The 17027-nt window shown below is 40.4% G+C and overlaps 1 protein-coding gene across 5 annotated transcripts in view; it reads right to left on the bottom strand.

The window, feature by feature from the left end:
• Window positions 1-17027, bottom strand: part of BTBD8 (BTB domain containing 8) — an 88670-nt gene that overhangs the window by 66051 nt on the left and 5592 nt on the right. For 4 of the 5 annotated variants that reach the window (XM_059688806.1, XM_059688808.1, XM_059688807.1 and 1 more), the window contains exons 2-3: window positions 13741-13938; window positions 4681-4913 (exon numbers count right to left, since the gene is read on the bottom strand). In XM_059688806.1, coding sequence (XP_059544789.1) covers window positions 4681-4913; window positions 13741-13938 — 431 coding nt within the window. Of the gene's footprint in view, window positions 1-4680; window positions 4914-13740; window positions 13939-17027 lie in introns of those variants that run through there. The other variant, XM_059688809.1, reaches the window with a different exon arrangement.

Here is a 17027-nt window from a genome sequence, read left to right on the forward strand (position 1 = left end):
TAGAAAATTTTCTAAGTTTGGTATTTTTCCTTCCTATTCCTGGGTCTATGGCTAGAATGAACAATGAATTAATAGAAATTCAACTGAAATTGATGGGATTTATAGAACACTTACTATGAGTTTAGTACTATACACAATATGGAGAGGTACAGAACATAAATATTTTATAAATTAGCTCTACTTCAAAAAGTTCACAATTTAGGTAGTGGGAAGTAAAATTTAAAACATGTATACATAAAAAGAAAGAAAAACACTACTCTGTATATCAGCCGTTCTCGACCTGTGGGTCACGACCCCTTTGGGGGTCGAACGACCCTTTCATAGGGGTCACCTAAGACCATCGGAAAACACATATATAATTACATATTGTTTTTGTGGTTAATCACTATGCTTTAATTATGTTCAATTTGTAACAATGAAATCGGGGGTCACCACAATATGATGAACTGTATTAAAGGGCCGCGGCATGAGGAAGGTTGAGAATCACTGCATGTCATAGCTTTGCCAGTCCAGAAACTTTCATCAGTACACCTGGTGAGGATCAGTCACAGGGGACAGATTCCTACTAACCAAAATTACAAATTAAATATTTATAAACCAGAATGCCAATATTGGCTACTATCATAAGAGATCCGGAATATGACCACTGCAAAATGGCACCCCCAAACTCCTTAAAATGGCTTATGAGTAAGGTGACCACATATCATGGTTAGACTAGGACAGTCCCAGTTAATGCCTGTTGTTGCCCCAGAATAATGATCAAGAGCAATAATAAATTGTCACCTTTCACTCTCTCAAACAGGTCCCAGACTAGATAATAAAATATAAGATCATCCTTTATATAAGGCTCTTCATCATCTGGCTTCTGCTTACATCTCCAGGATCATTTCTTATTGTAACCATCTTTATCCTCTACTTACCTCCACTCTCACAACAAACCACTTCTGATTTTTCCAAATATGCTATGTACCTGGCTCTCTCTGCCTCCAGACATGTTTTAGGACTCAATTCAGACATCACTCTCTCCAGATAGTTTTCTTTAGAAGCTTAAATCCAGGTAATGTATGCCCTATTTGAGTCCTCATCACACTTTGTACATAACCCACCTATCTCCTACTGTTACTGTTGTACCTGTTATTAATAATAGGAAAGGAGCAATGTGGAGGCCAGACATTATAAGCATGGTCAGCTGGTCAGCTTCACCAGGAAGCTGCAACTTCATGCTCCCCAGGGAACCATGGGTCCATTCCCTATAATCACTAGGGGAAGGGTCCAACAAAGGGGAAGATGGGTACGTGCACAGTGAAGATGGGGTGACACAGAAAAGGTGCTTGCCTGTCAGTCTAACCTGGAACAAAGATAACTGGCTAGGGGTGGAGCTACTGCAAGCCCACAAAAATGTGGATACACATAATCCCCAGACAAAGGAATTCTCTTGGCTGCCTTGCTCCTCTTGCTTTGCTCCTGCTTCTTGCACTCACCCATGCTCCCTCCATAGCCATGTGGCCCTAGAGACCACATGGCCCAGGGCCTAAGCTAGCTTGATGCTGGACTGGACTGCAAATGTGGAGCGGAAACTCTGGGCAATGGCTTGATCTTAGCCCTGATGAAGACAAAACGGGACTTTTTCCACGGCAGGACGGAGGGAGATGGAACCTTGGAAACTCAGGGTTTTAATTCCACAGAAATAAAGCTTTCCATGATACCTCATCCTCCATGGGGGCCTCAGAAAATTCTTGTTCCCACGGCACACCAAGAAGCCCACTTCCACCAGCAACAGAGCACCCCACAGATAACACTACTAAATTGCAGGACAGGAACACTACCTGTTTTGTTCATTTGTAAATCTTCAACACCCAGCACAAAGTAGATACTCAACTGAATACTGTGATGAATAAATAGAATGGCCTTCCAGAAACAAACAGCAAGTGCAAAAGCACACAGTGACTAAATATAGTTTTTTGGAGGGAAATACCAAGTAATTCAGTAAGACAAGAGCTCACGGGGTACAAGGGGATTTTGAAAACAGGATGGTGTGGAGTTCTAGGCAGGAGCAGTTCACAAAATCCCTTTACACTGCAGGAAAGAATTTGAGATTTATACTAATGCTATCGGACACCACTGGAGAATTTTAGTAAGAGGAGTGCCACGAGTAGACTTGCAATCAACAGACATTGTTCTATATGATATAAATGGGTAGCACAATGAGAGAGGCCTGGCAAGCAGCTTGGGTGCAAATTCTCAAGGAAACAGCAAGTCCTAAAATAAAAATTGGCGAGAGGATATATAAGAGAAGTTTTTAAGACTATTTAGGAGGTAAATCAATAGACAGTTTAATAAATCAATAGAAGGGTACAAGGAGAGTAAATGAATAGAAACACAGTAATATAATTCACACTGATAGAGTATTCAAATAAAGAGCAGGTTGGGAGAGGTGGGTGATTAGGTCAGTTTGAGCCAGGTTAAATTTTTGAGATATTTAAGGTATACAGGGGGAAGAAAAGTAGATTTACAGTTGTGAGTATGCAAAACAGTTTATTCTGTTATTATTATTAACTATTTTATTATTGTCCATACAAACAACTGTAAACCTACTTTTGCCTCACCCTGTATTTAGACAGATATATGAAGTTCAAAAAAATCAGGAACAACAATTATTTAAAGGGCAGAAAGGTGATTTGCCGGTGAAGGAGAATGAGGAGTGACCAACAAGGAAAATCAAGAGAGCACAATGTCACAGAATACAGAGGAAGCTTTGAGGGGGGTGGTGTTGGCAGTATGGAAGACTGCAAAGAAGTTAATAAAATACGGACAAGTGTCTGTGAAACTGGTAAACATGGGCATTTTCCATGGAATGACAGAGAAAGTAGTTAAAAGTCAGGGGGTTGAGGAGGAAAAGAACTCTTTTCACTTATACTTAACAACTTGTTTGGCTGCTTTAATGGGTTGTGGTGGAGCCACTGCAGAGGCCTAGACTACAGCTCTGCCCACTGGTCTGTATGCATGGCTTTGGGAAAGTCCTTTAATCCTGAGCCTTGGAATCCTATCTATAAAGTCAGTCTGTAACCACTTACGTCTTCGTTTATCTGAGACTAAAGGAGATAAAATATATTAATGGATTTGTCTCAAGCCTAAAATAGACATTCATTCATTCCTTCTCATTTATTCACCATAATAAAGTATGGTGAATAATCAGAGTAATATAACTGAGCTTAAATCACTTTGTTATTATTGTTGAACTAAACATTAGTAACAAAAGCCTTTAGTTAACTGATACTTCCATATGCATTCAATTCTGCTGTAACACTTGTTTGAAAACATAAGTTTAATCCAACACAACTGATATATTAGGGAACAATCTGAGCAGAACATGGAATTTTTATTTGCTTAGGTACAAGTTCATCCACGAGAAACACTAGGTCAATGCAGAAAACTGTACCAGCTGAACCGAGTCATGGAAGAACGCATAGAGCACACATAAACACTCAAAACATCCACCAGATACTCAGTTCACCACATGTCATGAGCCACACCCATCTTATTTTAGATGGAGTTCAACCAATATTTGGGAAACCACTTTCTGTTAATATATTTGTGTTTCTACATGGCCTGGACTTTTAGAAGAGAGCACTGGCAAATTTGGATAAAAGATTAAACACTAAACATGCCTTGGAAGCTAGAGATAATGTGATGCCCCAAAAAGATTTAGAGACTCTCCTCACCCCCAAACCATTTATTTCCTTGCACTCCAGGGGAGTGAAGCTACCTTCCTCTCCCCTCACCAGAGATTTATTTACCTTCCAAAGTAAAGTTCCACCTGTCCTTCTCTGGTTTGGAGGATGGGCAGACCTGCTGGGACACTATAAAACTCTCTGAATTTTCATGTTCCTCTCCATGGTGCAATCCCACTGCATGTGAAGGATAACAACTGGGCCTCACCACATAGCCTTACGGGAATTGGAGGTTGGAACTAGCACTAAGATGCTCTGTGAGTAATAAACACTTTGTTCTCTGACTCAGAGGTCTCAAGTTTCCTGTTAGAACATTTACTATTTCTATATGTCTGTATGTCTGTAGCTATATCCTTAACATCCTCCTTCCCCACCAATCCACAATAATTCACAAGCTGCAATTCCTCTTACATGCACTCCCACAAACAAATTAAAGGTTTTTTTTCAAAGCCAAATGCCGTATTTATTTAAGTATTTATATATTTCTTCACCTTTTAACATGTTTAAAACTAAGCTATACTTTTTATTATGTTCCTATCTTTTAAAAATGTGTCATGACAAAATTTTCAGTAATTTTTTGTGTCATGACAAAAAGTAACAGTGATTTTTGTGTTGCATGGTGTTTTTTAAGAAATACATATATATTGTATTATAACAGAACTGACTATAGTCTGGTAGATTAGAATAAGGATAATAACATGTGGAGGCTTAAAAGGATAATTGTGAATTATATATGTATTTATTTATAATAACTCCATCTCCAATTACTTGGGAATATGAGAGTTGACCATACTATTATTTTCATTTACCCATAAAATTTACTTTCATTGCATTTATAAAAAGAGCAGCAGAGCTGATTTTTGAAGTATGCTTTTCTCTAATTGTATCAGAATATAATTACTTTCATGCCCACAAAATTTTATAAAAATCAACAACTAAAATGCCTTACCACTGGAAATAAAATTGTCCTCTTCACTGTTGATATCTGGAATTTCATGCTTCAGAAGAGAACAATCAGGTGATTTTTTATCTAAGAGCTCTAAAGATGGTCTTCCATCATTGTCAGTATACTTTCCAAAACTGAAGTCATTTTTAGTTTGTGGTAACCCACTCTTTCCTATCTTTTTCCTAAGAATTTCCTTTTCATAGTTTTTTAAGTTTCTGTTTGATGAGTATACAATCCTAAAAGACAAAATATAAAATATTAATAGAAAGAATGGTGATTCTTAAAAGCTAGTTTCCTATGGTGCACTTTCATATGTAACAACTACATAATTTTAAAACATTTAAACCCTAGCTGGTTTGGCTCAGTGGACAGAGCGTCGGACTGTAGGCTGAAGGGTCCCAGGTTTGATACCGGTCAGGGGCACATGCCTGAGTTGTGGGCTCGATCCCCAGTAGGGGTTGTGCAGGAGGCAGCCAATTAATGATTCTCTCTCATCATTCATGTTTCTATCTCTCTTTCCCTCTCCCTTCCTTTCTGAAATCAATACAAATATATTTTTTAAAAAATTTTCAAATCTGAACTAACTGTAGAAAAGAGCTAAAATAGCAGAAAGTTTGAAAAGTAGTCTATAAATTTTTTAATGTTAAAGAGGAATATATAATGCCAACAAATTAGATAACCTAGATGAAGTGGACAATTCCCAGAAAGACACACACTACCAAATCTGACTTAGGAAGAAACAGAATAGCCCAGCCAGTGTGCTCAGTGGTTGACCCGCAAATCAGGAGGTCACAGTTTGATTCCCAGTCTGGGCACATGCCTGGTTTGTGGGGTATGCAGTGCGGGGTATGCAGAAGGCAGCCGATCGATGATTCTCTCTCATCACTGATGTTTCTATCTCTCTCTCACTCTCCCTTCCCTTCTGAAATCAATAAAAAAAAAATTTTTTTTTTAAAGAAAAGAATACACAAAGCTATCTCTATTTACAGATGACAAACCCGTACACAGAGGTTGAATTAATCACTAATGATATAATCATTTGTGCCTATGTAATGATGCCTCCATAATAACCATAAAGGATGGGGTTCAAAGAGCCTTCAGGTTGGTGAACACGTAAAGATATTGGGAGAGTGGTTTGCCCAGAGAGGGCATGGAAGCTCTGTGCCCTTTCCCACATACCTGCCTCTATTCATCTCTTCCATTACTATTTCTGAGTAATATTCTTTATAATAAAATGGTAATGTAAGTAAGATGTATTCCTGAATTTTGTGAGCTTCTCTAGCAAATTTATTGGATACTAGAGGCCCGGTACACGAATTTGTGCACCAGTGGGGTCCCTAGGCCTGGCCTGTGGCGTTGGGCCAAAACCGGCTCTCCGACATCTCCCTAGGGACCCTGGATTGCAAGAGGGCACAGGCCAGGCCAAGGGACCCCACCGGTGTGCAATCAGGGCGGGGGAGAGATGCGGGAGTTTGGCCAGCTGGGGAAGGACTATGGGAGGGCTCCAGGGCATGTCTGGCCCATCTTGCTCAGTCCTGATCGGCTGGACCCCAGCAGCAAGCTAACCTACCGGTTGGAGCATCTGCTCCCTGGTGGTCAGTGCACATCATAGCAACTGGTTGACTGGTCGACTTCCCCCTGGTGGTCAGTGCATGTCATAGCAAGCAGTTGAGTGGCCTTAGCATATCATTAGCATATTACACTTTGATTGGCTGAACAGCCAATCGGTTGACTGGACACTTAGTATATTAGGCTTTTATTATATAGGATTATATAGGATAAGGTACGAGTCATGGGAACCTCCAAGTTATACAGTTGGTCAGAAGCATAGGTAACAACTTGAACTTCAGATTGGCATCTGAAGTGGGGAATGGGGAGCAGTCCTATTGGAATGAGCCCTTAACCTGTAGGATCTGATGCTTTCTCCAGGTATATATTATCAGAATTTAGTTAAATCTATAGGACACCTAGCTGGTGTCTGGAGAATTTCAGAATTGCTTGGGGTGAGGAGAAATCCCTACACATTTGGTGACCAGAAGTGTCAGGATTAAAGTATTCTATGAGTAGAGTATTAAGAGTGAAAGGGCCCGCCCTAACCAGTTTGGCTCAGTGGATAGAGCATCGGCCTGTGGACTGAAAGGTCCCAGGTTCAATTCCGGTCAAGGGCATGTACCTTGGTTGCGGGCACATCCCAGTAGGGAGTGTGCAGGAGGCAGCTGATCGATGTTTCTCTCTCATCGATATTTTCTAACTCTCTATCCCTCTCCCTTCTTTTCTGTAAAAAACCAATAAAATATATTTTTTTAAAAAAAGAGTAAAAGGGCCTTGTCCAGGTTGCTCAGTGGTTAGAGTGCCAGCCTATAGGATGGAGGGTCTCAGGTTAGATTCCAGGTCAAGGGTATGTACCTAGGTTGCAGGCTCGATCCCTGGCTCCAGTCATGCCATGGGTGGGAGGCAACCAATCTGTATCTCTTTAACATTGATGTCCCACACCCCCCCCCTCACCCTGCACCCCCGCTGCTTCCACTTGGTCTGAAAATCAATGGAAAAAATATCCTTGGGTGAGGATTAATAAAACAAACAAACAAAAAAAAGAGTGGAAGAGACACACAGGAGAGTGTCTTTCCTTTACAGGTATCTAGATAATCCAATGGGAAAAAGATAGTCTCTTAAAAAAATATGGTGCTGGGACAACCTGATATCTAAATGTAAAGGAATGAAGTAGGACCCTAGGCTCACACTATATACAAAAATTTAGTCAATGATCTAAATGTAAGAACTAGAAGTATAAAACTTTGTAAGTATACACAGATATAAATCTTCATGACCTTGGATTAGGCAATGGTTTCTTAGATATGACATCAAAAGCACAATTAACAAAAAGTAGATAAAATAGAAATCATAGAAATTTAAATTTTTTAAGAACTCATGGACATAGACAACAGTGTGGTGATTTGGAGGCAGGGTGGAAGAAGACACAGAGGGATAAATGGTGATGGAAAAAGTAAAATAAAATTTAAAAAAAAATTTTGTGCTTTCAAGGATGCCATCAAAAAAGTTAAAAGACAATCTACAGAATGGGAGAAAACTTTTGCAAATCATTTACCTAATATGAGATTGTATCTAGAATATATAAAGAATTTCTAGCCCTAGCCAGTTTGGCTCAGTGGATAGAACGTGGGCCTGTGGACTGAAGGATCCTGGGTTCGATTCCAGTTAAGGGCACATACCCAGGTTCGATCCCCATCAGGGGGCGTACAGGAGGCAGCCAATCAGTGATTCTCTTTCATCATTGATGTTTCAATCTCTCTCTCCCTTCCTCTCTGAAATCAATAAAAACATTTTTTTAAAAGAATTTCTAGAACTCAGTAAATATACTGGTAAAGACAAATAACCCAAATTTAAAACAGGCAAAAAAATAGACAATTCTCCAAACAAGATATACAATCAGTCAATATGCACACAAAAAGATGTTCAAAACCATTAGTCATCAGAGAAATGAAAATTAAAACCACAAGATATCACTTCATACCCATTAGGCTATAACAAAAAAGATAGTAAGTTTTGTTGAGAATTTAGAACAATTGAAAACCTCATACATGGGGGTAAGAATGTGAAATGGTGTAGCATCTTTGGAAAACAGTCTGGCAATTCTACTTTTAGGTATATAACACAAGAGAACTGAAAACATGCTGACACAAAAACTTGTACATAATGTTCTCAGAATTATTCATAACATTAAAAGATCAAAACAACCCAAATGTCTATCAACTGATAAATGCATAAACAAAATATGGTATATCCACATGTACAGAAAAGAGTTAACATACCAGATCTATTATCTTCTGTAAGACTTACAAGGTTAGCCCTTGGCTGGTATCTGAAAACATGATTTCAGGAGTATTCCTAGGATTTTATAAATTACAACGGTGGCTCATTATGCCTAAACAATTGGTTTATGCTAAACACCTCCTTTCTTTCTAGGAGTCTGGAATATGGGTATACATTAGGTAAAGGATGCACATGTAATCAATCCCTAATAAAAACTCTGGATGTTGGCCTTTAATGAGCTCCCCTGGTTGACAACATTTCAGAAATGTCACAACTCGTTGCTAGGAGAAAGGATCTTTGGAAGCTTGCACCTGGTTTCCTGTAGACTTTACCCCATGTGCCTTTTCTGTTTCTTTGTAATAAATCATAGCCTGGAGTATGACTATATGCTGAGTCCTGTGAGTCCTCACAAAATCATCAAACCCGAGGATGGTCTTGGTGACCCTTGATCCATTATACAATGAAATATTCAACCACAAAAAGGAATGAAGTACTGGTGAACACCACAACATGGATGGACCTTGAAAATATCATCCCAAGTTTAAAAAGCCAGACATAAAAGGCCGTATACTATATGATGCCACTTATTTGGAATGTCCACAATAAGCAAAACCTTAAAGATAGAAAGTAGATTATTGGTTGCCAGGAACTAGAGGGGAGGAAAGAGTAGAAAGTAACTGCTAATGGGTATAGGATTTCTTTTTAGGATGATGACAATATTCTGGAATTAGGCAGTGGTGATGGTTGCACAACACTGTGAATACAGTAGATCCTTGAATAGCCCAGATTTAAATCAGCATCAGCATTTGAATGGACCTGTGCAGTTCCAACCTGCATTGATCAAGGGTCAACTGTATTCTAAAACCACTGATTTACTTTAAAAGAGTGAATTTTATAATATGTGAATATCTCAATTTTTTAAAAGGAGAATGGAATTGGGGAGTGTGATAGGTAACTTGAAATTTGATGTGCAAGGGTGCAGAGCATTAGCTGGAGGGGAAGTAGGGTTAAGCAGAGGGTTTTGTTGTTCTTTTAGGTGAGGGGGGACACCATGTTTATATGCTAACTAGAGGCCCTATGTATGAAATTCGTGCAAGAGTAGGCCTTGGTAGCCCTGGCTGCCTCAGCCCTCGCAGCCCAGGCTTCATCCAGAAGGTCATCCGGAAGGACGTCTGGATGGTCATTCCACTGTTCAGCTGTTCGGTCAATTTGCATATTGCGCTTTTATTATTATAGATGATAAGATCCAAGAGAAGTGAACTTGTTTTTTCAAAAGTGAAAATTGCTGGAGCAATGTCTCTGAGTAGGTGAAAAAGAATAGAATGAGATCTAGAGGACAAGAGGAGGAAGTGATTGTAAAGCACTGACAGTTCATCAATAGTAACACGAGGAATGACAAAGCATATGATGCAGGTGCGCGTAGATGTGGGAGAAATCTGTGCAAGTTCTCTTCCAATTGCCTTGATTTTCTCAATGAAATAGAAAGAAAGATCATAAAGTCAGAACGAATATAAGGGAAGAGCAGTTGAAAGTTCAAGAAAGAGCCCTAACTGGTTTGGCTCAGTGGATAGAGCATCGGCCTGCGGACTGAAAGGTTCCAGGGTCAATTCCGGTCAAGGGCATGTACTTTGGTTGCAGGTACATCCCCAGTAGGGGGTGTGCAGGAGGCAGCTGGTCGATGTTTCACTCTCTTCAATGTTTCTAACTCTCTATCCCTCTCCCTTCCTCTCTGTAAAAAAATCAATAAAATATATTTAAAAAAAAAAAAAGAAAGTTCAAGAAAGAGAAGGTGTGAAATATCAAGAAGAATGGGAGAGCAAATGAAACTAGGGAAATATTATATGATTGCATGTAATATGACCAACAGCACTAAATGCCTACTTGAGGCTCATGGTCATGATGTTTTTTAAAAAATCTTTATTGTTGAAAGTATTAGACATGTCCCTTCCCCCCCCACCCCCCCGCCAATTGACCCCTTCTAGTCTGCCCCCATCCCCAACCCCAGGCCTTCACCACACTATTATCTGTGTCCATGATTATGCATATGTGCATACAAGTTCTTTGGTTGATCTCCCCAAGCAAGCACCCCCCCGCCTCCTTCCCCTTCTATCATTACTCTGTTCCATACTTCTATGTCTCTGGATCTGTTTTGTTCATCAGTTTATTTTGTTCATTAGATTCCACATATGAGTGAGATCATGTGATACTTGTCTTTCTCTGACTGGCTTATTTCACTTAGCATAATACTCTCCAGCTTCATTTAAAGTGAGACCAGCCCTAGCTGGTTTGGCTCAATAGATAGAGCATCAGCCTATAGACTGAAGGGTCCCAGTCAGGGCATATACCCAGATTGCAGGCTTGATCCCTAGTGGGGGTGTGTAGTAGGCAGCTGGTCAATGATTCTCTCTCATCATTGATGTTTCTATTGCCCTTCCTCTCTGAAATTAATTATATATATATATAAAATCTAACAATAGACAAACATTGAAATTGACTGTACCTTTGCTACGCCTGCCATTGGCTAATCAGCGAGATATGAAAATTAACCGCAAACAAAGATGGCTAATTTGCATACTGCAGGCAGATCCCGTTGCTCCACCCAAGGTGAGATCCTGGCCTGCCATGTCTTGGGTGGGGCGGGCGGGCGGGGCGAGCAGCAGCGTAATCTGAGCTGCTGTCTGCCCCAGCGCGGGATCCGGGCCTGCAGTGTCTTGGGTGGGGCGGGCGGGGCGGGCGGCAGCATGATCCATGAGAGGGCACAGGTTGGGCTGAGGGATCCCCCTTCCCTGCCAGTGCACAAATTTTTGTGCACAGGCCTTCTAGTATGGGTATATATATGTGTGTGTGTGTGTGTGTGTATACATTGAGACTGACTAGCATGTGTTTTTCTCCTGTCTTATTTTATATATATATTAGAGGCCTGATGCACGAAATTTGTGCAAGAGTAGGCCTTCCTTCCCCTGGCTGCCGGCACTGACTTTGCTCTGGCACCCGGGACCAGGCTTCCCTCCGGCACCCGGAACCTGGGCTTCCCTCCAGCACCTGGGACTTGGGCTTCCCTTGCAACCCCGGCTTTGTCCAGAAGGTTGTCCGGAAGGATAGCCGGCCTAATTAGCATATATGCTTTTATTATTATAGATTATATCCTATATAATAATAAAACTGTAATATGCAAATTGGCTGAATGGCGGAACGACCAGTTGCTATGATGCGCACTGACCACCAGGGGGCAGACGCTCAATGCAGGAGCTACCCCCTGGTGGTCAGTGTGCTCCCACAGGGGGAGCGCTGCTCAGCCAGAAGCTGGGCTCATGGCTGGTGAGTGCAGTGGCGGTGGCAGGAGGTCTTGGATTGTGAGCAGGAGGCCGCTGAATCGATGTTTCTCTCTCATCGATGTTTCTAACTCTCTAGCCCTCTCCCTCTCCCTTCCTCTCTGTAAAAAATTCAATAAAATATTAAAACAAAAACAAAAACAAAAAAAAACGTAGGTAACGATTTTTATAATGCTTACTAGAGGCCAATGCACGAAATTCATGCAAGGGGCTCAGCCCATGCCATAGTGGCTGCCACCTCTGCCTCGGCTCCTGCCCACCACAGCCTTGGCCTCCGCTGCTGCAGCTATGTCCAGAAGGCCATCGGGAAGGACGTCTGGAAGGATGCCTGATCTAATTAGCATATTGTTTTTATTATTATAGATTGTATGCCAAGCATCTTACATTTGAGGAAATTCCAGGCACATAGGGGTTAAGTTTGAGGCACACAGCTACCAAATGGCAGAGCGGGGAATTTGATCCTAGGCGTTTTAGTCCTAGAGTCCATGTTCTTAAACACTAAGACAGCAATTTTCAACTGGTGTGTTCTAAGAATTTTTAAAACATGTAATACCTGACTACTTAGTCAGGGGCACTGGCCTCTTTTTTCCTTAGATTGTCAAATTTAAAAAATGACAACAGCCGTAACCATTTTGGCTCAGTGGATAGAGTGTCGGCCTGTGACTGAAAGGTCCCAGGTTCGATTCTGGTCAAGGGCATGTACCTTGGTTGCAGGCACATCCCCAGTGGGGGGTGTGCAGGAGGCAGCTGGTCGATGTTTCTCTCTCATCGATGTTTCTGACTCTCTATCCCTCTCCCTTCCTCTCTGTAAAAAATCAATAAAATATATTTTTAAAAAAAAAGACAACAGCCAACATAACAATAGGTATGTGAATAAATCAAAATTATACTGATTTTTGTCAGATTGGCAAAAAATATTTTTAAAAATCTGTGTGCTATAGTATTGTAGTAATTAGTTTATGTGTGCCATGAGATAGAAAAGGTTGAAAATCAATGTACTAAGGTATTTAAGACCTCTCTAAAGTCATTTAAATAGGTTCTTTAAAAAGAGATATAATTTTGAGTAAATTCATTAGAAAGTACTTTCCCCCAGATACATTTAGCAAAAATTAATGTCAAATAATTATACATTTGCACAGATAACAGCAAAGCATTAAAACTGAATTCTATTCAATTAGAAATGGGGATTAATATAAAGTACTTTATCCCATTATTTAATAATGACAATTCTCTAAGTTCACCAAACACAAGTTCAATGAAAGTTCTATTTTCAAAAATGTTGACCACATAAAAGTCAAGAGAATAAAATTTATGATCTCCTATTTTTATAAACACACATAATTTACTTAAAGCTTTACATATCAATAATATAGAAATCAGTATAGCAATGGTTTTCAACAGAGGGCAAAATTACCCCAGAGGACTTTTGGCAAGTTCTGGAGACATTTTGGTTGTCACAACTTGTGGGGGAGGAGCTCTGGGAAGGATGTGGAGGGAAAGTGCTACTGGTATCTAGTGGCTACAGGCTAGGGATGCTGCTAAATATCCTAAAATGCACTGCACAGCCCTTACAACAAAGAATTATCTAACTCAAAATGTCAACAGTGCTACTGTTGAGAAATTCGGGCATAGAGTAATTCATTCAAATTAACAGATAGCTCACTACTCATTTCTTCTCTCAGGATCAAACTCAAGTTAGTATGTAGCCTCTACCAATACTAAGTCTCCTAATACTCTAATACTAATACTTAGCATCTACTAATACTAAGTTAACTTGGAATTTAAATGAATGGATTTTTCTTAGAACTTTATAAAAATATATGAAATAACATACACGTTTTAAAAAATGATTACATATTAGACTTAAATATAAGAGAAAAAAAATAAAGAAAGCACTTACTGTAAAAATGTTCTAAATTCTGAAGCTTCAAAGTTCTCCACAGCAATAGGCTCATGACTTGTTAAATTATTTGATGTCTGTCCAATACTATGAAAATAGAAGTCAGGAACCCTTGCAAAAAGGACTGCCCTGTGTGCTTTGAACAAAGTACAACCTATAGAGAAAGTAACATCTGTATGGATTTCTTCCCTTAGGAGCCTGTCAGGAATAGAAAGAAACAATAGTTTAATTAGTGACACAAATATATAATACTAGGGGCCCGGTGCACGAAATTCGTGCACTGGGTGTGTGTGGGGGGTAGTGTCCCTCAGCCCAGCCTGCCCCCTCTCACATACTGGGAGCCCTCAGGCGTTGACCCCCATCACCCTCCAATCGCAGGATCGGCCCCTTGCCCAGGCCTGATGCCTCGGCCAGAGGCGTAGACCCCCATCACCCTCCAATCGCAGGATCGGCCCCTTGCCCAGGCCTGATGCCTCCGCCAGAGGTGTCAGGCTTGGACAGGGGACCCCCATCTCCCCCGATCACTGGCTCTGGCCCCTGCCCAGGCCTGAGGCCTCTGGCCCAGGAATCATGCCTGGGCAGGGGACCCCCATCTCTCTCTGATCGCTTGCTCCACCCCCCGCCCAAGCCTGAAGCCTCTGACCCAGGCTTCAGGCCTGGGCAAGGGGACCATCATATACCCCCAATCCCCGGCTCCGCCCCCCACCCAGGCCTGATGCCTCGGCCAGAGGAGTTGACCCTCATCACCCTCCGATCACCAATCACCGGATCGGCCCCTTGACCAGGCCTGAGGCCTCTGGCCTAGGCGTCCGGCCCGGGCAGCGGGGACCCGCAGCTGCAGCGGCCCCGCGATCGTGGGCTCCGCTTTAGGCCCAGGCAAGGGACCCCTAGCTCCCGGGACTGCCAGCTTCCACCGTGCCCAGCTCCCATCGCTGGCTCCACCCCTACTTCCTGCTATCACTGGCCAGGGCTGCAAAGGCGCCTGATTCTCCGATCATGGCTGGGGGGCAGGGCAAAGGCGGCCCCAGGGCCGCCTTTGCCCTGCCCCCCAGCTCTTAGCTCCCCCCTGGGTTTCCGATCACTGTCAGTGGCAGGGGGCTTCTTCCTGCTTTCCCTTTCGCCTCCCTGCATTGTGCCTACATATGCAAATTAACCGCCATCTTGTTGGCAGTTAACTGCCAATCTTAGTTGGCAGTTAACTGCCAATCATAGTTGGCAGTTAATTTGCATATAGCCCTGATTAGCCAATGAAAAGGGTATCGTCGTACGCCAATTACCATTTTTCTCTTTTATTAGATAGGATACCCATTTTTATAAAGTTTTAAAAATAACAAAAACAAAATACAGAGGTAACATAAAATAAATATGTTAATATAAAAATGAGTTTGTTTTTAGTTCATTTCAAAGAACACTATTTAATATTGGCTATGAATCTAATTTTCTAAAAGTTACACGTGAAAACCAAAGTAATTTCATTAAAAGAGTAAGACTACTTTTTCAAAAAGTATTTTTTTATTCCTTTTAATAATAGTAAAATTTAGCCCTGACTGGTTTGGCTCAGTGGATAGAGCATCAACCTGCGGACTGAAAGGTCCCAGGTTCGATTCCGGTCAAGGGCATGTACCTTGGTTGCGGGCACATTCCCAGTGGGAGGTGTGTAGGAGACAGCTGATAGATGTTTCTAACTCTCTATCCCTCTCCCTTCCTCTCTGTAAAAAATCAATAAAATATATTTTAAAAAATAGTAAAATTTATCTCCTGCTATTTATGTTGATTTTCTATTTTAGATTTATTTTGAGAAAAACAAAGTAATAATATAGTTGACATTGTGCAGAATCAATTTTTTTTCAATCTTACTAAAATTGAAGTCAGAAAAGTAAATAGTCAACAACACCAGCAAAGCAGATATAACAATAGATAACAGATTAGAAACTGGTACACTTTGTTCTGACCATTGTTAAATACCAAGTCTAAAATGCAGACTTGGCTTCAAGAATGTGACATTTAAGCCCTTTTCCACCACCTCCCCCATAACAAACACAACTAACCATGCTCTAATCTATTATTAAAATGATTTTAAATCCATTCAAATTCTTTTATTAATGGACAGACATAGCCCACTGATTAATGTGTGTAGTAAGGTGATGGAAGAACAGAAATCAGCATCATTATAGAAACTGTGATAATATAATCTTTGTCTCTATGGTAAGTATATATTTTACTTCATATTACTATAACATTATCATCAACAAGATATGTATTCTCAGAGGACTTGTATTTGCAGTGTATAATTGGCAATCACACCAGTTCTCTATAGGAGTCCAAGTAATGGATAAAGATATCCATTACAGTGAAAGCTTAGAATGTTGCCATTAACACACTCCCCTAAGACCAAGTTAATGGCTCTTTTTCTGTTCCCATCGCACTCAGTACATACCTCTATTACAGTACTTCTGTCATTGCATCATCATTTTTATGTGTTTTTCTCCCTGTTAGACAATGAACTCCCCAAAGGCAAAAACTGTGTATCTTCAGTATATACTAAGAGCTCAATATCTGCTGTTAAATTCTGTTGTATTTTATCCTAAACAAGACAAATGCTTCAGAGCAAAGCTTTTAGAACCTTGGGAATGACGAGCAAACAGATGCATTTTAGTCAACATTTTCATCAATAATTTATTTTCATAGTTGATTTATAAATTTATGCAAAAATGTATTGATTTCTCAAAAATTAATACAAATTCAAGTTGTACAAATAATTTGTTCATTCTTCCCACCCACCTTCTTTCCATCCCCCACTGCTTGCCAAGTGAATAAGGAAGCATTGCAGTTGGTAGCCATATAACCTTCACTAGAGAAACTGTTTTGATCACAATAGATGCTCATGAGTATTTGAAAAATTTAAAAAAGTTAATGTGTTAAAAAAAATTGTTAATGTGAAAATATAGTGCTTTTTATTTTATAAAACCACTTGTATCAGTTACAAGTAACAATATCTGTCTCAGACCTCTTAAAAGAGGTTTAATGGCTCATATAATAGTAAGATCTAAAAGAAGGACAGGTAGAGCAAAGGTTCAATGATGTCAAGGCCCAGCTTCTTTCCACATCATTTCTCTACCAACAACTACTGTATTAACCTATCTAAAGCATTTTAGACTGCTGATTAAACCTAATTATCACTAAAAATTTATTGAACAAGTACTATGTACTAAGCACTGGGGACATAAAAGATGCCTAAAACATAATATCTGCCCTCAAAGAGCATATAGAATAATAACAGGGAGGGC

Source organism: Myotis daubentonii, chromosome 3 (genome assembly GCF_963259705.1).
Source record: "Myotis daubentonii chromosome 3, mMyoDau2.1, whole genome shotgun sequence".
Lineage (NCBI taxonomy): Eukaryota > Metazoa > Chordata > Mammalia > Chiroptera > Vespertilionidae > Myotis > Myotis daubentonii.